Source organism: Propithecus coquereli, unplaced genomic scaffold (genome assembly GCF_000956105.1).
Source record: "Propithecus coquereli isolate 6110/MARCELLA unplaced genomic scaffold, Pcoq_1.0 Scaffold281, whole genome shotgun sequence".
Taxonomy (NCBI): domain Eukaryota; kingdom Metazoa; phylum Chordata; class Mammalia; order Primates; family Indriidae; genus Propithecus; species Propithecus coquereli.
In genome coordinates this window covers 266,381-286,731 of record NW_012148408.1, presented here as the reverse complement: position 1 = coordinate 286,731, position 20,351 = coordinate 266,381, and the positions used below count along the sequence as shown (strand labels likewise).

Sequence of the window (20,351 nt, the reverse complement as noted above, 5' to 3'; positions counted from 1 at the left end):
CATGTGCTGTCCTCTCCCGGGAACTGCCGGGACCATGCCCCTAGACGCTGTCATTATCATGGCGGTTATAGCCGCACCTGATAATCCCCCACATTTATTGGCTCCTCTGCTTTCTCATCTACTTATTTCACTTTGGTCTTATACCAGCCCTACGGAGGGGAGACAGGCCTGGACGAGAGTGGCCGATTACCCAGGGCTGGGCATTGGGGCTTGCCCCCACCCCCAGGCCACTGCCAATCTGCTCAGGCCTCAGACCCACCGGCGTCATCGTCATCCACTTCCCCGTTGATCTCTGCTGCCCGGATGAGACGGGCCTCCATCACCTCCATCTCCATCACCTCCATCTGCTTCTTCAGCGCATCGTACTGGGTCTGCAGAAGAGGGCTGGTGAGGTGTGCTGCTCCCCTCACCCAGTGCCACCCGCTCCCCTAACCACACAGACCATGGCCACAGGCTTACCCAGGGCAGACGGGGATGCGGGGCTGGGGCGAAGATGCCAACCGTCTTTGGGGGGAGCAGATGGGCACTAGGGTGTAGCAGTCACCAGCCTGCTGTCCTCCCCCGGCCCTGCCCTCACCTGCAGCTCCTTCATCTCCTTCTCAGCACGCAGCCTCTCCGCCGTCTCTGCGTCCAGCAGCTGGGAAGCGGACTCTCCTGTGTTACGTTCATCCGTCAGCTCCGATGTCAGCTCCGAGATCTGGGGTGGAAGGGAGGGAGGCACCACCAGTTGAAGTGCCTGCCTCATTCAGCCATAACACCAGGGGCTCGGTCACCCTGCAACGGTGGGCCAGGAGTCACTCACCCTGGTCTCCAGCCGGTCACTGTTGAGCCGCAGCTCGTTCCGCTCCTTCTCCACCTTCTCAAGCTTGCTCCGCAGCTGCTGGATCTCCTCCTAGCATGAGCAAGGATGCAGAGTGAGCCTGAGGCACTGCGAGGGGCACGTCTCCAACAGGAGAGCCACTGCCTCCCAGGGCCCCTGTCCCCAGATCCCCCTGCAATAAGCTGAGGATGCCCGAGATGTTATCCTAACAGGCTGCCCAGGGGCTCAGCCAGCACCCCAGAGGGACACCTTCTGTTTAATGGGCACAGTTCATGACACCAGCTCTCTGGACTAAACAAAGGAGCACTTGGAAGCCCAAGACAGGCCGGCAAGGCTCTTGCACTTGTGGATTCCCTCCTAGCACCCTGGCCCTCCCAGGCTGCGACATACGTCTTTGTTTCTGATCTGCTCCTCAGACAGCTGCACTTCGATGAGGGGCCTCACGGTGGTAAAGAGCTTCCACCAGGGCCAGTCCTTCACCCCTTTGTTCTTCTTGATGTTCTTCTGCACACAGCGAATGGCCAGGTCCTGGATCTGCAGTTGGGGTGGGGTCGTGCGCACAGGGCTCTCAGTCGCCCTGGCCACACTCAGTCAAGGACCCTCCCCCCACCAGCACAGCCCCTGGGGCTGCTCCTCTGGCCCCCTGACCCCAAGCCAGATACCTCCCATGCTTCCCCTTGCCCTGGGCCCCCTGCATCCCTCAGAGGGTGGAGCCCAGAGCCTGGCGGGGAGCACTGCACTGGGCACTCACCACTCCACCATCATTAGGAATAATTTCATCTGCTTTATTTGCTGCCTGATTATTTCCAGCACCCTGGCCTAGCCGTGCTATAAAACCTAATCTTGCTGAAACACAAGAGGCGGCAGTGCTGGCTGTTTTATGGACTTGCTAATAAGAAAAGGAGTCGCTGACACAGCTCCTTAATCTTCATGGAGCAGCCTGTGATCCAGAGCCCACCTTTGCTTGGGCCCTGCTTCCCCCCACCACCCCTCAACACAGCCCCCTCACCATGCCAGCACCAGGGAGCTGCCCATTCCCCACCCCGGCCCAGGGCCTGTGCCTGGGAGCTTCCTGCCTCTTCTCCCCTCAGATAATAGCTCGCAGCCTTAAGACCAGCCTCCTACCCCTACGAGTTCCCTGGGCACCCCCCAATCCTAAGAACTCAGCTATGACCATCTAGGATGGGGAGGAGAAGGGAGGGGATGGACCTAGAACAGCACCTTTCTCTTCTTGAAGTGCTGGCGGGCAAGGTAGCCCCTGCAGGCCGCCTGGAACAGGGTTAGGTTCCTGCTGGTTTGTTCATCCCGCTGCTCCTCCAGTCGAGCCAATGTGCCAGCCCGGAAGAACACCTGTGGAAGAGCAGGCCAGGTGAGGCAGGACACTGGGCCGGGGCAGGTGGGGTGGGAGCTGCGGAACAAGCAGCGCAGAGGAAACCAGCAGGCTGGGGAGTACAGCCCTCGCCTGGGAAGAGCCTGAAAATCCAACCTGGAAATGCAATTGTGTCAGGAGGGAGATGAGGGAGGAGCAGGAAGAGGCCCAGGGAAGGCTGAAGGAGAAGGGCCCAGCTGGGGGCCCGGGGGAGGTTAGGGCAGGAGGATTAAGGTGGGAAATTTAACTTCAAAGAGAGATGAAAGGAGAGGGACGCCAAAGGGAAGATACCTGGGGCAAGGAAGGAAATGTAGCAGCCACTGGTCACACAGGGACTGGATGCTCTTCAGCAGTGCCTGTGCTGGCCCCGCCCCCCAGGACTGCCAGCATCGGGGTCAGTGTCCCCTGAGCCAGCAGCCCACTGCAGGGCTCCCCCTCAGGTGATGTGGAGGGTGGTGGGCGTCTGCGTGAGAAGCAGCTCCAGGGAGCAGCACACAGAGGAAGAGGAGAGGAAAGGAAGGGGGCAGCGGGGAGCTCCTGCCGTCTCCCGTCCCTGCCCTGAGTTTCATCTCAGAGGCCTCTGCTTTCATGTGCCAACACCCCCACCGCACACACCCTGTTTCACCTTCTGTGAAGAAGCCAGTGAGGTGGGCGGGGGTTGGCCCAGCCAAGGGACCTGTCATACAGGTTTGGGGGCTGGAGGGCAGACCCACGTGTAAGGAACCAGCTGGCACCCCCACACCGGCCTTTCCTCTTGCTCTCTGCTGCCCTGAGATGGGGCAAGAGCTGCCCTGAGACTGGGTAGCAGAAGTTGCCCTACTAAGAGGAGTGTGTCTGGGGAGTGGTCAGGTGAAAAAAATACACCAGTATCCTTGAGAGGGCAGAGACAGCTAGGTGTCTGCCTACCTCCACCTGGCACAGAACAGACAATTCCTTTTGGTTGGGCAAGTATGAAGTCTATGGGAAACAGGGGTTATGTAAATGTACTCAGAGCCAATAGGGACAGGATCCCAAGGCCCCCCTGCAGGGAATAAGTGGGAGGAGGGCCTAAACTTTCTGCTGAGAAAAATTTGCCTCTGGCGACTTCATAGAAACCTAGTCCCCTGAGGCTGGCCTTGGAAAAATCCAGCTCAGTCCTTTGTGACACTTTGCTAAATCCCACAAGTACAGCTATGTGGGATCTCCCACGGGTCTCAGGCTCTACCTGAGCTTCAGTTTCCCGTAATGTGGGAGCCTGAAACTCCACTGGGGGCAGGGACCATCCCAGTGCCCCTGGAGCGGGGCAAACATGCTCGGTTAGCACTCAGAGCTGCGTGACACCGCAGAAGTGAGGTGCTGGAGCAGGGGATGGAGTGTGGCCCAAAAACACAAGAAGAAGAGAAAGAATGGTCTAGAGGCTACAGCAGTGGGCCTCACACCTCTCCTGAACATTTGTGGCGTTCAGGGGCCTTTTGAGTATTGGTGAAAGCTCAGGGCCATCTCCTCCCCCAAATGCCCATTCATACAAATTTTACAATGTCGGGAGGCTCTCAGCACCCTCAAGTCCTTGCCTAAATCCTCTGGGTCCTGTGGGTCAGAGACCCTCTCCTCTGAAGCAATGTGACAAACACACAGGGAGTCTCGCTCACCAGCCAGCACCAACCAGAGCCCGGAAGGCCTGAGCTTTCTTTCCCAAACCAGATGTGAGCAAACCCCCAGTGTTGCTCCAGCTCTCCTTGAGTGAGAACCGGCCCTAGGGCTCGCCTGCCTCGGGTGGGCTCCTCGGGTGGAGGGCCTCAGACGGCAGCCGGGAAGGGGACCCGCCTGTACAGGCCCTCTCCTGCCCAAGATAGGCCTGGGAACCCAGGAACCGGCTGCAGGAGGTGCCACTCCCAGTGTCAGCTCTGCCTGCTGGGGGGCAGGAGCCGGTGGGAAAGCTGGGGGTGAGTGAACCCAGGAAGAGACCACCAGGCTGGAGAAAATCCCTGACTCCCCAGGGAGAAGGCCCAGCTGGCAGCCCCCAGGCTTAAAAAATCTGGCGGGAGGGAACAGAGAGAAAGGAGGTGAGCCAGACAAAGTGGAGACCAAAACCAGAAAATGACACAAAGAGGGTGGGACTGCAAAAGGCACAGAGAACAAGGAGAGAAACAGAAAAACACAGAACCAGAGACCAAGGAATAGACACCAGCAAGGACTGCCGGGGCCAACAGGAAAAGGGAAAACCAGGGACAGCAGAGACAAAGCTGAGAAGACACAAAGATGGAAAGGGATTCACAGCGAGACCAAGAAAGTGACTAGTGCTGAGCAGAGGACAGAGAACAAGTGAGACTCAAGGCTTTTTTCAGGCACCTCCTTCCACCTCAGAGCTCCTTCCCTCTCTGCTGACATCCGGACAAGTCCAGAACCCTCTCTGGCTCCCCACTGCCCTCCCGTCCCCCTCAGCCCTTGGAGCACGTACGCAGATGCCGCCTGTCCAAGCTTCCCAGGCCCGGGAGAGAGGGGTGTGCAGGGCTCCCTGCCTGTGGGCGGGGCACTCAGCTGGCCCTTTGGTGAGGAGTGGCACGGCAGACTGGCACCCAGGGGCGGGCGTGCCTGCCTTTTACGCACACGTTCCATTCAGATGAGGAATCCGGCCTGTGGGCAGGCGGCAGCCGCACGGCCTCACATGTCCTGCTGCTCTCCTGGGACCCTGGCAGCCTCGACAACTCTCCCAGGGCGCTCTGCCTGCTGACCAGCTGCTTTTCCCATCCTCTTCCTCTGAGCCCAGCCCTTCTGTCTCCCTCACTCCCCGTGCCAGGACTCGGGCCAGGCTCGGGGCCACCTTCCACCCACTCCCTCCCGACATCACAGAGGTGTTCATGGCACTGAACAAGCCAAATATCCAGAGGGAGGGAAAGTTAAGTTTGCTGCATCTGAAACATCGACCTCCCTCGCCCCTGGCCCTGAAGGGGGCAGCTTGAGAGGAGGGGCAGCTCTGAGGGGCTGGGAGGGGTGAGGCTGGGGGGGCAGGACTCAGAAGGGGCAGCAGGAGACTTCCGAAGTCTGGCTGAGTGGGAGGAATAGGAGGCCCGATGCCCTGCTGTGGGGCGACTCACCCGGCTCAGGCCCATGCAGCAGCTGCTCTTCTCCAGGTCCAAGGACTCCAGCAGCTCCTCCACCGCCTGTGGAGAGAGGCCTCCGTCAGGCAGCCCGCCGCCTCCCCTCACCACGCAGGGCTTCGCCCAGGCACTCGGCCCTTCCCTCCCTCCTCCTAGACAGTCCACTATTTATTCCACAAGCACTTCAGCTGGGCTTCCACGGAGTCAGGTGCTGTGTTGTGCTCTGGGGACACAGAGGTGACTATGAGAGGAACAAACCATCTTGCTGGGGAGCAAGACAAGTGAGGTGCACAGAGGGGCAGGCGTACCGCAGACAATGGGGCTGTGGAAAGCACGGTGGGGGGGTGCTATTGATGCTGAGAATGTCTACGCAAGTAAGAGTTAGACAAAGGTTAGACAAAGCAGGGAAGACGGCATTTCAGGCAGTGGAAGTGGCATGAGCAAAGGCCTGGGAGCACCAGACGGCAGAATGCACTCACACTCCAAGCAGTTCACTGGACCTGGGGCAGGGGTTAAGGTGCAATAGAGAGGTGGGCAGGAGCCAGAGTGTGCGGAGCCCAGGGGCTTTGGGAGCCCCTGAAGGGTTCGCTAAGGGAGGGATGTGATCAGACCTGCGTTCTGCAGAGATCCCACCAGCAAACGGGTGGAAGATGGATGGAGACCCGTTCCCCGCCAGGCAGCAATCCAGGAAAGGGGGGATGCAGGAGGTGTTAAGGAGATAGAGCCTTGCTGGATGGGGGACACATAAGGAGGAGGAATCTAGGGCCATGCTGAGGCTTCTGACTTATGTAACGGGACAGACTATGGTGCCATTCCCCATGGCAGGGATACAAGAGAAAGAGTAGGTTTGGGAGGAGACAGGATGTGTTTGGTTTGAACGTGCTGCATCTGAGGTGCTATAAGGCATAGAGGTGGAGAAGTCCAGAAGGCAGCCGGCGATGAACATGTGTCTGGAGCTCGGGAGAGAGGCCTGGGCTAGAGGTATTGATCTGAGAGTCATCAATGCACATGTGGTAATTGCAGCGGTGGGTGTGGATGAGGTTGTCCAGGAAGAGCGCATAGAATAGAAAACACACACGGCCAAGGAGAGTCTTAGGAAGAGAGAGACCTTTACTTAAAAGGCAAGTGGAAAAAAAGAAGCCCAGACGGTGTGAGAATAGAGATGAGGGGAAACCAGGAGTAGCAGCGAAGAAGCTGAGCAGAGAAAGTCTCAAAAAGGACAGAGTCGTCAACGAGGTCGCATGTTGCTAAGAATTCAAGTAACAGAAGGATAGAAAAATGCCCGTCAGCTCTGGAGATATGGATGGCGTGGGGAGAAAGGAAGGCCAGTCCCAGGGTGGCAGGGAGCAGGACCAGGCGGCTGTGGCGGCTGTGCAGGTACATGGTGGCGGGGGTGGGGGTGGCAGGAGGAAGGTAAGTTATCAAGGATACGGGGCAGGCGAGAGACAGTGTGTAGTCCAGAGAGGGATGACAGGAGGCTCCGTTCAGAGGGCAAGCTCTGCAGAATGTTTCTGCACCAAGAGAAGAGGTGGGAGAGAAGAGAAGGTGGAAGGAGTAAGAGAGGGAAGAGTCAACATCAGTGGAACAGGTGTCTGGGGAGACCACAGGGAATGGGTTCTACAGCCTGGGAGGAAGGGATTGGACAGGAGGAGGTGCACCTCTCCCATGTGACAGGAGGGCTGGGGGAAGGGGCAGAGGAAGGGAAGTTTGAAGAAGGCGGAAGAAGAAGGAGCCTTGATTTCTTAGAGCTTAGAGGCAAGGTCATCTGCTGGGAAGATGACCTGGGAAGTGGGGTGGGGAGGATTTGGGAAGGACAGAGAACGCAACAGCAGGTAAGGAGCCTGGTGTCAGGGCCAGGAAAGGATGGGACACCTGGAAGACTTATTGCCATCCCAAGGGCCCAGCTAAGGCTGAAGACCACAAACCTGGGGGAATTCAAGTCCCTACAGTTGTATAATTTTCTCCCACTGCCCTTGGAAGCCCAAAACGCAGAACGCAGACACCCAGATGCTGGCCTTGTGGCAGGGCAGGTACTGTGGGGGCTCGGGAGGGCTGAGGGATGAAGGTGATGACAGAAGGTGGACCAAGGCACCAAGGCTGAGCGAAAAGGGAAGTCAAGTCGGGAGGGACCTGATGGGGTGGAGAAAACGGAGTGGGGTCCGGAAATGAGAGGTCCGATGGAGTCAGAGAGCAGGTGTCCCGACAGAAGGGAGGAGTGAGACCCAGAGGAAGGAGGCTGTACTCAGAGAGGCCCCGCTGGAATGCGGGATTTCAGAGGGGAGTATTCCAGGGATGGGGAGGTGCCGGCATAGCCCTGAGTGGGAAGCTGGAGTGGAGCTCGAGGGCCATGAGAAGGGGGTACGAGACGGTCCGCTACATCCACACCAGGGTCACCCAAGACACTGGCAGGCCTGCAGATGGAGAGAAGGTCTTCAGGGGCTCCGTGAATGTGCATCTGTGGCACGGGGAGGGGGAGGGGAGGGATACACACGGAAGGCTGGGCATCGCTGTGGGGCTTCCTGCCCTGTCATGCAGAGGCCCCCCGACTTTTAGGGAAGCCGTCCTAAGGTCTGAGGTGCCTTCAGAGTCAGGCTGGGTGCCTGAGGCCCGAACACAGTGTATGAGGGTTCCTCTGCTCACGGCGCCCTTTGGCTGTCTGAGGAACTGCCTCTGGGGAGCAAGGTGACAGCCTAGAGTGGCAGAGAGAGACCCCTTCTGCAGCCATGAATGCACCAACCTGGGCTGGCAAAGGGCCCAGCAGCTTTGTGGTCACCCTGGCACCAAGGAGGTCTTGCCATATCCACTCTACTTCTAGGAGGGATCTTGCCCCAGCCCTGGCCAGCTTCTTGCTTTAGGAATTAATTCCTGACATGGAGGGGCCCAGGTGCCATCAGTGGGGTACTCAAAACACTAGTTCTCACCTGCCACCTGGGAGGCCCTGGCCTGCTAGCTCTGGGATGATCGTCTGGCTCACCAGAGAGCAGACACCCCCAGCCTGAGCCTCCAAAGAAGGCGGCTCTTCTCCTGTCCGTACAGTCTATGCCCCAGGATGCCTTTTCCCCACTGCCACAGCCTGGTGCCCCTATCCTGGCCCTGGTCAGCCAAAACCATGAGCCTGAGCGAGGGCCAGCCACTGTCTCTAGGGAAGGAAGGGAGGATGGGTCTGGGAAAGGGCAGCTGCTCAGAGGGGCCTGAGCAGAGAAGAGGCGTCTGCTGGGGGTCTGGGGCCCAGACCTACCCGCCTTTCATCCACCACGATGTAGTTGCGCCCGTGTTTCTTGGTCAGGTGTGGGGCCAGGACGTCAAAGCGGCGGCGGAACTCGGAAAACACCATGTGGTCAGGGTAACCTGGAGAGAGAGCGGCCCAGAGCCGTCAACGCCTCCCTGCTTGCTCCCGGCACAGCCCAGTGGCCACTAGTGCCTGGGCAGCCGGTGGGCAGCCACCCGAAGGGGAGAAACTGCTGGGGCTGGGGAGCCTGCGGGTGAGGCAGGCCCAGAAAGGACAGCGGAGAGGCAGGAGGCCGAGAGGACGACCAGGGCTGCCCCACAGCGGGATGGGACGGGCTCCTCTAGAAGGAGTCAAGTTCCTAGTCAGCAGGGCATGCAAATGGGGCAGGGGCAGCTGACCGTCTGGAAGGAGTGCCATGGGGATCTGGGTGATCTAGGAGGTGCCTTCTCACCCCCCGAGTCTATGACTCTGTGACAACCCAGATAGCCTCAAGAAAAACAGCAGGGCATCAGAGTGGCTGAGAGGACAAGTGCCTGGGCTGGCACTAGAATCCTGGCCCTGCCTCTTAGGATCATGTGACCTTGGGCCAGTCACTCGACCTCTCTGAGTCCCAGTTTCTTCACTTTTAAATGGGGGCCCTAGCACTTCTCTCCCATGGTAGTCATGGAGATTAAAGGAGAAAATAGGTAGAATTGGGTACACTAAAAGGTCTGACTTTACCACCATACAAATCATTCGTGTAACAAAAAATCTCTTGTACCCCTAAATCTATTTAAAAAAACAAAACAAACAAAAAAAGAAAACAGTCCAGCTCACTTGGTGGACAGTCAACAAAACGCTCCTTTCCTGTCCTCTGCCCACTGGAGCAGGATATCGGAAAGGGCTCCCCTCCCTGCCCCATCCTGACCTTGAGCCCTAGGCCAGGCAACCAGAATGATTTGTAGATTCTCTTTCCCTGAGTGTCTGGGCTTCAAGATGGGAGAGGGGGTGAGATGGCTTCTGGCTTGGAGCAAGGCCAGAGCGGTAGCCAGCTGGAGGGGACCCCGAGTCACCCTGACTTCACCAGAGCCCCTGCCAGAGGACCAAGAAATCCAGTCCCGCAGAATCGCGGAATTTCAAACCAGAGAGGGGTCTTAAGCCAGATCAACTCATCTTTCAGACATGGAAACTGAAGCCTGAGAGGTGGAGAGAATGGCTTGCTCAAGGTCACAAAGGCTGCAGCAGGGGCAGAACCCGGCTCCAAACCTGGGCTCCCGAAGGCAGCCGGGGGCTCCGCCTCACCACCGCTGGGCTAGCTAGCTCTGGGAAACCCTCCAGCCGGGAGATGAGGCTGATGCATGTGCCTGATAATTGAAACAGGAGGCGGGGGCTGCCGAGGGGCCAAGACAAAGTGAGCTATTGATTGTATCTGAATTGCAATTAAATTGATGGGCCAGGATAGCAGGTCCGGACGCCTGGCATCTTAATTAATCATCAGCGCTATCGCCGGTGGCTGGGGGCCGGGTGAGGGAAGGGGACCTGCTGCTGCTAGCCTCATCGATCTGCTTGTTTGAGTAAAGCACATTGATTTTGGTTCAGAGCGGTAACAATCTGGTTTTGAAATAATAAACACCAACTCCATATCAAGACGTGGGGACAGATCGATGATTTATTTAGAGCAGGGCAGGGAGCCCGTTTCCTGGCTTTGGCTGCTAAGGAAAAGTGACAGTGCCTATGGGGATACCTTGAGGGACCCGGCTGTGTGTGGGTGGGACCCAGCCTGCTCATCTAGCCAAGGGAAACAACAGCAGAAACCGACAACTCACAACCTCTCAGGCAAACAAAACCCTACTTTCGAGGCATGAGCCTGCCTGGGTCAGATCCTGCCCTGCCTCTCACAAGCTGTGCGACCTTTGGCAGGCTACTTAACCTCTCTAAGCCTGAGTCTCCTCATCTAGGGACAGCAGTAGTGCCACCTCATGAGGCTGATGTGAGGTTTAGGTGAGTTAATGCGTGGGAAGAGCTCAGGAGAGTGTCTGGTATGCAGTAAAGGACTCTAAGTAACTACGATCACTACCATCCTCTCCGTCCCCTCCTCTAGAGAGGTCCATAAAAAGGGTTTGTCTGACCTTTCTTGGGAATTTTAAGTACTTCAGAAAGATTTAGCACCTCATTTCTCTCTGGGCAGGAGACTCCAAAAGGGCAGTGGGCATGCTGCCGTGGGCAGAGCTGATCGCCCAAACTAGGGACATGGGGAGGACGGAGCCGTGGACAAACAACAGGGTGTGTGAGGCGAGGGGCGGGGGGTGGAGAGGACCTGAGTCTGGAAGGGAGACGAGCAAGAGGGTAGACTGCAGGGTGGGAAGAAACAGAGAATGGAACAGGCGCCCATGGGGAGATCTCAAGGGGACCTGGCTGTGGGTGGGTGGGCTGGGAGAGACGAGGAGAGAGAGCCCCCAGAGGAGGCCCCAGAGCAGAAGGGAGGAAGGCGACGAGGGCCAGTCCCAAGACAGGTGGGGAGCAGCACCCTCCAGCCCAGGGGCCCGTTTGGAGATGGGGTGGGGCAGGGCCAGTTCTGGAAAAGAGAGCCAGGGTTTGAGGGGAAGGAGGCCCCACCTTGGCGGTACATGCGCATGGCATCGAGCAGGCGGGAGCCACGGAGCTGGGCACGAAGCAGGGGCACGTCCAGCTGCAGCAGCCCAGCCTCGCAGTGGTCTCCCGAGGGCAGGTCCATCTCGCTGCTGCTGCTGACTCGGCGGGAGGAGGCGGAACGGGGCTCCCCGGCCCAGCCCTCAGCCACAGGCAGGAAGCAGTGCACGAAATGCAGCTTCGACTTCTTGATGGTGTCAATGAGGGCGTCCTGCCAAAGGGAAGGGACCGCCCTCAGTGGGCTCTGATGGCCGTGGCCAGGAGAGCAGGGACTGGTGCCAGCATCTCCACTCCTCACAGGATAGCAGGTGTCCCAGCACCAGCCAGCACATGCTAAGCCTGGACAACTCTGCCTGCCCCAGGCCCGTGTGGCCACTCGAGAGGCAGCAGCACTGAAAAGAAGACCCCCCTCCCCCAGGGTGCCAGCTGACCTCAGTGTGCCCAGAGTGCCCAGGCCTGCTTGCCAGGGGTAAGGACAGGCCCCAGGGCCTGGGCTGGCACACTCACCACCTGCAGCTTAATCTGGATGCACAGTGACTTCTTCTTGACAGCCGCCATGCCCGTGGTAAAGGTCTTCCGCATGCTGGTGGCCCGACGCAGTGCCAGCTGTGAGCCGCCCTCCAGGCCTGCGACGGAGCCCGAGAGCACCGTGGCACTGCCTGCCCGGCCCAGAAACAGGTTGCTGATGATTTTTCTGCCGGAGGCGGGAGGGCAAGGAATCCCATTAATGGAGCAGCAGAGGCCTTTCCTCCTCCCAGCTCCCAGGGCTCCACACAGCCCCCACACGGCCCTGGCCAGGGGCCTGGGTATATGGGCTGCATGCCCCACACCCTACAGAGAACCTTTAGAGAACTTTTCAAGGAGTAAGAAGTGGAAACCAGAGGTGGGCAGAAGCCCAGGGGTAGGCAGGATCGGACAGAGTGGGGCAATCTACTCATCCTCCTCACCACGGGGGGCAAAGGTGAGGAAGGGCTGTCCCATGTGGCAGGGGAGATTTACTCATTACATTGACTGTTCATTATCTGTCTCCCCCACTAGAATGTAAATTCCACAAGGGCAGGTTCACTGCCATCTGCCAAGCACCTAGAAGCCTCTGTCTGAGACCAGGTGCCCACTGATCATGTACTGAATGAACAAACAATGACGGGGCCTATATGACTGCCAGGCCTCTAAGGCCACTCCTTGTCTGAAGAATGTAAGGGCGTTATCCAAATTTAAAACTATAGGCTCTTTCTGAGACCAGGTGCCCACTGATCATGTACTGAATGAACAAACAATGACGGGGCCTATATGACTGCCAGGCCTCTAAGGCCACTCCCTGTCTGAAGAATGTAAGGGCGTTATCCAAATTTAAAACTATAGGCTCTTTTTTTTTTTTTTTTTTTTGAGACAGAGTCTCACTCTGTTGCCCAGACTAGAGTGCCGTGGCATCAGCCTAGCTCACAGCAACCTCAAATTCCTGGGCTCAAGTGATCCTCCTGCCCCAGCCTCCCGAGTAGCTGGGACTACGGGCATGTGCCACCATGCCCGGCTAATTTTTTCTATATATTTCTTAGTTGTCCAGCTAATTTCTTTCTATGTTTAGTAGAGACGGGGTCTCGCTCTTGCTCAGGCTGGTCTCGAACTCCTGAGTTCAAACGATCTGCCTGCCTCGGCCTCCCAGAGTGCTGGGATTACAGGCGTGAGCCACCACGCCCGGCCTGAAACTATAGGCTCTCTAGCCATGTCTTCCTCCTACCTCTAACCCTGAGGCCACCCCACCCCTCAAGGCCAGCTGGGCCTGGCTGCTGCCTCTCAGGAAGTGTAGCCCATCTATGTCATGAGTGAGGGGGCCTCTGAGGCATCTGCAGGGGAAGGGAGCCCCAGAACAGCCCTGGGGATAGCACAGGCGCAGAGTGCGTGGTATTCTTACTTCTGGGAGTCCTGCAGGAGCCGGGGGGCATTCTGGGTGGCTGGGTTCTGCTTAGTGTAGCTCAGCCAGCCGGCCACGCTGTACTCCACCCAGTTTGTGCCGTGGCTGTGGCCCAGGAGGAAATGGTGCGGTTTGCTGCTGCGCAGAAGGGGGCTTTGGCCTGAGGGTGGAAGAAGCAAGGTTCAGATTGTCAGGCTCAGACATGAAGCCTGGGGAATAAGTGAGCCCCTAGGTGGTGCCACCTGGACCCACACAGGTAGGTCCTCTGGACAGGAAGCAGAGGAGCCACACTCCAGGGATGCCACTTACCTTTCTTGTCACCCTCCTGGGGGCCATAATAGGACAAAAGACGCTCTAGCAGGGCGTCCTCAGTGGCCCCTGGCACCAGAGCCTCCTCTTCCAACAGCCACAGCAGGCCCCTTGCCTCATTGGCTCGAGACAGTGAGCGCACCTGCGGAGAAGGAAAGCCCCACCTTGTCACATGGAGCTGGGGAAAGGAGCCAGGCACCCTGCCCCAGCTGCACACTGCGACCGTGCTATGCACGTGTGCATACACACTGCAGCTCCTGCTGCTTGCAGCTGACACCTGTGGGGAGGTGGGCAGCAAGGGCAAGGAGGGGCTTGGAGAGGGATCAGAGAGAAGCCCACCGCAAAATATGATTCCTAGGACTTGGGTCAGAAGTCACCAAAGACTGAAAGCTTCCTTGTAACCTGAGCCCACACCCACCCTCCCCCTCAGAGGTCGCCAGGGGCTATTGTTCCCACTCCCTGGCAGATTGAACGGGATAAAGTCTTTAGGGCCCTGAGCACAGTGCTTAGCCCAGAGGAAGCTCTTGGTAAGTGAAGGCATGGGGTTAACACTGATCCCAGACAGGGGAGAGCCCCGAGAGGGCTCAGGTTGCTGTAGGTGGGATCACTACACGGTATAAACTCAAGGGCCCAAAGTGTAAGGCAGGAGACTTAATGAGACTTAATGTGGCAGCCAAAATGGGCAGAGACTGGGGCGAGCCTAGAGAGCAAATGTCCCGCTCTGAAGGGAACAGCTTCCACTCCGCTGCAGCCAACTGCTGTTCTGGAAGAACATTGGCCTAGTGTTGATAAGTCCTCTTGTTTTTCAAGAGAACATGGAAATAGAGAATTCTGATTTCTGATACCCAAGAAGGCCAAACAAACTAGGCCTGTGGCCACCTCTGGCCCGAAGGTACCTTCTCTATGGAATTCCCGTGTCTTCCTTGGGCAGCAAGGACTGAACCTTCCCCACACCCTATTCTGGCCTGGCCTTTAGGGACTGGAGGACAAGAGAAGTGAGAAAAATGCCATTTTCCCTATCTTTGACTCCCGCTGCCTGCATCTCCTCCCCACAGCTGCCCAAGGGAGTCTCCGTGATTATCAGAAGGAAGGAGGATGTGGCCAAGGGCCGAGGGGCATCGCCAGCGGCTGGAGCTGAGTGGCAGGAAAGAGCAATGAAGCCATTGGATGTGAGCAGCAGGCAGGGCACCCAGGAGCCCTTCCCCAGGGTGCAGCTGCCGGTGTCAAGGCCCATCAGACAGGGGAGAGCGCAGGAGGGAAAGGGTGGCCGAGCCCATCCAAACGCACTGTCTGACCCCTGCTGCTCAGGAGTCACGTGTGCTGACTTCCCCATCTCCTGAGAATGGCAAAGGCTCTCAAGCGAGGCCACCATGGGAGCCCAGGTGGCAGGAAAAGAAAATCCAACTTCCCTGGGGAGACTTGGTACTTGGGCACTTTAAGCATTTGTCCCCAGGGGGATACTCGCTCTCCCCGGGGCCCACCACTGTGCTAGCCAAGCAGGCCCTTACTGCAGGGAGCCGGGGCAGGAACCAAAGCAGAGTCAGGGTAGCAGCAGCCTGGCAAAAATGCCAGCTCTCCAGCACAGCACCTGATGCAATTTCCCTAATGGAAGACAGTCACCAAATGCCAAGTGCTCATCAGGCCAGCCAGCCCCTCTCAAGCATGAAGGTGCCCAAGACACTAGCCCAAGCACAAAGGGTGACAGTGCCCACCCATGAGGTTGAGGGCTCATATCCACGACAGCCCCCAGAGGGCATCTTGGAGCTTGGCACTATTCCCTGTTTAAGTGGGGCCCTGCTGGGCTGCATCAGTCCTCTTCTTGGGGACAATGGGAGGGAATGATTACGTCTTTGGGGTCCAGGCCCTCACGCCAGGGCTCCTGACAGACACACTGGGGGCTTAGCCAGTCACAGGATTGGGACTGAGCCTCCGCTGGTGAGAGAGGAGGACGTACGCCTGCCTGCCTGGCTAGGACACAGATGGGCCATGGCCCCCACTGCACCAGGGCAGAAGAAAGTGCCACCTTCCTGGCTAGACTGAGTGCCGAGGGCACAGCCCCGTAGCTGTAAAGTGCTTGGTGTCTGGGCATGACTGCTGGGCCTCCCTCAGCCCAAGTGGCACCCCCAGCAGCAGCTTAGATGGGGAGGGCTCGACCAGAGGGAGAGAGGTGGGAAATGAGAGAAAAGGCCAGACCCACACTGGAATGCCTACCAGGGCCTGGTGGGAGGCCTCGTCCACAGCGGCCACAGAGTCACCTGTGGTTGGCTCCAAATCATCAAACGCCAGCTCGATGTTCTCCTGGGAAGGAAGGTAGCGCAGTACTGAGCATGAGGGCCATGTGTGGGCACAGCCCTATTAGGCCAGAAGGGGACTCTGGGGTCACCAAGGCCAACCTCCAGCATCCCAAATGACAAACTGCTACCCACCTCTCAAGGCAACACATTGTATTTTTGGACAGCTAAACTTCTCATAACTTCTTTTTATATTAAGCCAAAGTCGCACTCTCTGTCCCTCGCATCAGTTGATTAGGCAACACAGAATAAGCTACTCTCAATTTCACACAATCATCCTTGAAACACTTGAAGACAACTGTCATTTTCCTCCTGAATCTTCTCTCATCCAAAATAAATATCCTCCCCAATTCATTCAACTCACCTCCATATGAGGTGAGATTCCAGATCTTATCCCACCTGGGACACCCTTTTATGGAGGGCACTAAATAACCCACCACCGTCCTCGCATCGGGAAAGGGAGGCGGGGAAGGCCAGGCCCAGACACACTCGGAGGCAGGAACCGCACTGTTGCAACCCACGGGGCAGGAGGGGAACTTGAAGGAAGGCTAGGGAGGGCTCCCACGGACCCCGAATGCACCTTTAGCTTCTTGGAGAGCAAACGCTCCACAAAGTAAGAACGTAGTCAAAGCTGCAGGCCAGGGACAAGGGGGCAGGAGATGACTGCCACCCCAGGGGTCACAGGAGGACAGAAATAAAGAGGGAGTAAAGGGCAGGGAAGACGGTGCTTTCCACAGCCACAGACACCCTCTCTGAGGGTGGCAAGGCCAGAAAGTGGGGCTGAGGTAGGGCATGAGACCGAGAGTTACCTCCTTGTATCTTTCCAGCTCCTGCACGAAGGTGCGCTCGTGGAAGAGCCTCTGCAGCCGGTCCTGGACGTAGTTGTGGCACAGCTCCTCAAAGGAGGCTCCACGGGCTGAACCCCCCTGCTCAGGGTTCTGGAAGCCCGGAGTGTCCACAATCATCATGGAGCAGAGCGAGTGCTGGCTGGACTTGAGAGCCCTTCACAGGGAGAGCCTAAGTCAGAGCTGGCCAGGGCAATAGCACAGAGCAGGCCCCGCTGGTCTGCCCCTGGCACCAGGCAGCCCTGCCCTGCCTCAAACCAGATCCCCATCCCTGCCCAGGTGCCCAGGACCCTGGTGGGGAGGACGGGCCTTGCCTCGATTATGGCCCATGGGACAGCGAGCCCTCTGCTGGTGGAGGATGGCCCTGCGTCAGCCAACCACAGATGCAAGGGTATCAGCTCCACCTTTGCCAACTCAGGGAGCAGGGAGCCCTTGGGTCCTGCCTGGCACTCACCTGTTCACCAGGGAGACCAGCAGGGTGAAGAGCTCACTGTAGAGGCCCGACGCCATGCCCTCTAAGCACTCCAGGGCACTCAGTTTGGGGCCTGTGGGGCAAGAGGATCGGCTTTGTCTCCTGCTCCCCGGGGCTCCCCACCTGGGTATGTTCCCTACCCTGCATGGGGCTCTGGGACTGGGTCCCCCGACTGATGGAAGCATCTACTCGCTCCAGCAGTCCCCTCCACCCCCAGAGATGGCAGCCGGCCCTGGACGAGGCCTCCCACTCACATCCACCCGCCGAGGGGCTGAGGGTACCCATGCCATCTCCCAGGCTGCTCTCCTCGGGCCCCTGGCGGAAGGAGGTGGACCGCTGCAGGGTGCCGCCCTTGTGCTGGTGCTTGAAGATGGCCGAGGACAGCTCTTCCAGGCCGCATCCCAGCAGGTACGCAGCCTTCTGGGCCCACTCGTGGCGGGCAAACTGCTTTCGCCCAGCTGTGGGGTGGAAAAAAGGATCTGGCATCTTGGGTCTTTCTCCTTAGGCCAGCCGATGACCACTATGCCTTCTCCCCACAGGACTGGGGAGTGGGCATCTACTGGAGGGAGAAACCAGCCCTGATGACACCAGCTGGGCTTCAGGCAGGACAAGGACAGCCAGCAGCTGCCGGCACTTCCTGCGCCTCTGGGGGATGGAGAGAATGAGCAGGTCCTAAAAAAGGAGGCAACTCCACTCGCTGCCGCCAGAGGGCGGCAAGCCAGCAGCGAAATCCCTTTCCGAGGGTTTGGTTCCAGGGGGCCCCAACTTGGAGAAGGAAAAAGTCAGAGGCCGAGCCAGCCCACCTGTGATGAACACAAGACCCACTCTATCCTGAGAGACGACTAGCGCCTCCCCCTTCCTTGGAAGCATTAGGATCTCCCTCTTGCCCCCAGGCATCTGCCAGGGGAGACCACAAATGGCCCACAGTGAGGAGGCAAAAAAGCCGCAGGGGAAAGGGAACAGCCCACACAGACATATGCGCCTCAGCCAACATGTGTCTAATCACGGCAATTAGGGAAAGCTAACAAGAAACAAGGTTTTACCTTCGGCAGCTTCTGTAAGGCAAAGGACCAGCATGCAGCATGCAAAGAAAAACAGCGTGTTAGCAAACAGTCATCAACTGAGCCGCCAGGCCCACGGGAAGGGGCCGTGGGGGGTAGGGGCTTATGAGGATGAGCCTGCAAGAAAACATCCAGACTGGGGAACGCGCGCTCACACACACTCGGTCTCAAACGAGTATGTCTGTGGGTGTGGTCACACCGACACACGCAGGAAGAGACACACAAAGAGGTTATACCCGTCCCCCGCCCCCCACGGCCCTGGAAAACTCCGGAAGCTCTAAGGAGCTACAGACGCTGCTCAACAACCAGGTGCGTGCGCTGACACACCCGGAGCTCTCCACCTGCAGTCAGAGCTGGGTGGGGTGAAAGGAAACCTGGGCTCGTCACCTCCTCAGAGCACAGCAACTTCCCTCAAGACAGCCACACGCCTGCCTGCCCGCCCGTCCTCCCACTCAGTCTGGAGACAACGTCTTTAACCCAGAGCCTGGGTCCTCTTTGGCAGGGGTGCCACCTGCTGGGGTCACAAGGGGCCTGGCACCCAGCGCCTGTTCCTGCATGCACCCGCCACTGCCAGCGCTTTTGCACTGCTGCTCAAGAGCCGGGGGCCTTCGCACCCCACAGGTGACAAAGCCGAAGCCCAGGGTGCCGCTCAGAGCCAGCATCCCCTTTCTCTAAAATGGAGGAGAAAGGAGCAAAGAGGCGCTCGAATCGCCAGTCGCTGCCCCTCAGTGTAACTCAGAGGAGGGCGACAGAACTCTTCCCAGCCATTCTCAAGCCCAAGCACGCTGCCAAAGCACGGCCCGCTCGTTCCGCGGTGCCTGCTGCCCCCTAGTGGGAGAGACACAGCCACCAAACCGCTGGAGAGAAGGGGTGAAGACGGGAAACTGGCCTCGGAAGCCCCAGGAAGCAAGCCCACCCCCAAGCCTCAGCCCCCTGGAGGCCTCCTGAGAGGTTCCAGAATCTGGCTGCAAAACAGGAAGGAGAAGCAGCTATTCCTGGGGCTCCCAAAAGCCCCACAGCCAGCAGGCCCCCCTTCCTCCCTCTACCCGGGGGCTTCTCCCCAAACCAGTCCCCTCTGCTAAGACAGAACAAGCCCGGCCCCCAGGGAAGCACCAAGGCAGGGTGAGTGCCCCTACACCCCAGGGCGGGGCAAAGGTCAGTTACCCGCTTGCTCCTCAGGGGCCTCTGTCAGGAAGGGAACAAGAAGCAGAGTTATTCCTGGGCACTGCTCCGAGTGCATGCCCTTCCCTTCCCCTCAGCCTCAGGACACCCTCCCCGCTCCGCACGGTGCTCCCAGTCAAGGCCAGCTCAGTCCAGGCCTCGGGCCACCACTGGCAGAGATGCTTCTACGCCCTCTGCTCTGATGTGGGGGACTAGGAAGAGGCACAGGCAAAAGAGGGGTGTGTCTGAGAACAGCTGGGTCTGTGCTGCCAGAAGAGCTGGGCATGGGCAGGCCCCTGGTCTCCTGGGCATCAAGACAGGCTGTTGGGATCCACGAGGTTACCTTTGGTGGCTCCTGCAGCCCCCAGGTGGTAGATGGCAGCCAGGATGAGCCAGCAGGCCTTCTGCTCATCAGGGGAGATGCCCAGCACCTTCATGGCCGTCTGCAGCTTACTGAACTGCTGCGCCGCTTTCTGCTTCTCCTCAGGCTGCAGAGAAAGACGGGCACGCTGGCACTGGACCCCAGAGGGGCTGTCCCTCCCAGCACACCCCACGCTGTTGGACTCAGCAAGGGCGAGACTTGAGTGGAGCCACCCAGATCTAGCTGGGCTCCTGCTATTCCCAGGGGGCATCACGGCCCACAGAGGCTTCTCCGACTCCCAAGGCCAGGGCTGCCACCCCAGGCCCCTCACCTTGGCCAGTGGCACAATCCCAAACACGTTGTTCTCTGCCAAGTGGTTCAAGTGGAGCTCTGTCCTAGGGGTACAAATGAGGCGTCAGCACAGCACTTGGTCCCCACGCCCAGGCATCTCCCTACCAGGGCAGAGACAGACAGCTTCAGCTTCCAGGTGCCCACCTTCCCTCACTGTCAGTGCCGCCACCTTTCCTAATTGGCCCAGATGCCTGGTCAGAGCACTGGCCTCCCCAGGACAGGTCACCAGAGATGCCCTGGTGAGAGGATCCAGCCAGACCCCTGGAAGGGAACAGGGAACCTGCCTAAAGGGTGAGTCCAGCCAGAGTAGAGACTGTGCCCTCAGTTACGGGAAGGGCTAAGGAGGACAATGGCCTGGGGCTGCTGGCTCAGCCTGACCATGTATCCCTTTTCAGTGAACACAGACAGCAAGTCCGAAGGTCTGAAAGGAGGAGTGGGGCAGAGGCAGCCAACATGGGAAAGGAA

The 20,351-nt window shown here is 58.5% G+C and overlaps 1 protein-coding gene across 9 annotated transcripts in view; it reads right to left on the bottom strand.

Moving 5' to 3' along the window:
* Nucleotides 1-20,351, bottom strand: part of MYO18A (myosin XVIIIA) — a 97,993-nt gene that overhangs the window by 23,149 nt on the left and 54,493 nt on the right. For 7 of the 9 annotated variants that reach the window (XM_012648299.1, XM_012648295.1, XM_012648301.1 and 4 more), the window contains 18 exons: nt 19,867-19,930; nt 19,518-19,662; nt 17,996-18,007; nt 17,207-17,410; nt 16,935-17,025; nt 16,445-16,637; nt 15,556-15,642; nt 13,345-13,486; nt 13,036-13,195; nt 11,631-11,817; nt 11,091-11,334; nt 8,505-8,614; nt 5,264-5,329; nt 2,042-2,170; nt 1,211-1,354; nt 803-892; nt 578-697; nt 260-371 (listed from right to left, as the gene is read on the bottom strand). In XM_012648299.1, the coding sequence (XP_012503753.1) occupies nt 260-371; nt 578-697; nt 803-892; nt 1,211-1,354; nt 2,042-2,170; nt 5,264-5,329; nt 8,505-8,614; nt 11,091-11,334; nt 11,631-11,817; nt 13,036-13,195; nt 13,345-13,486; nt 15,556-15,642; nt 16,445-16,637; nt 16,935-17,025; nt 17,207-17,410; nt 17,996-18,007; nt 19,518-19,662; nt 19,867-19,930 (2,300 nt within the window). The remainder of the gene's footprint in view (nt 1-259; nt 372-577; nt 698-802; nt 893-1,210; nt 1,355-2,041; nt 2,171-5,263; nt 5,330-8,504; nt 8,615-11,090; nt 11,335-11,630; nt 11,818-13,035; nt 13,196-13,344; nt 13,487-15,555; nt 15,643-16,444; nt 16,638-16,934; nt 17,026-17,206; nt 17,411-17,995; nt 18,008-19,517; nt 19,663-19,866; nt 19,931-20,351) is intronic. The other 2 variants (XM_012648300.1, XM_012648298.1) reach the window with 1 other exon arrangement.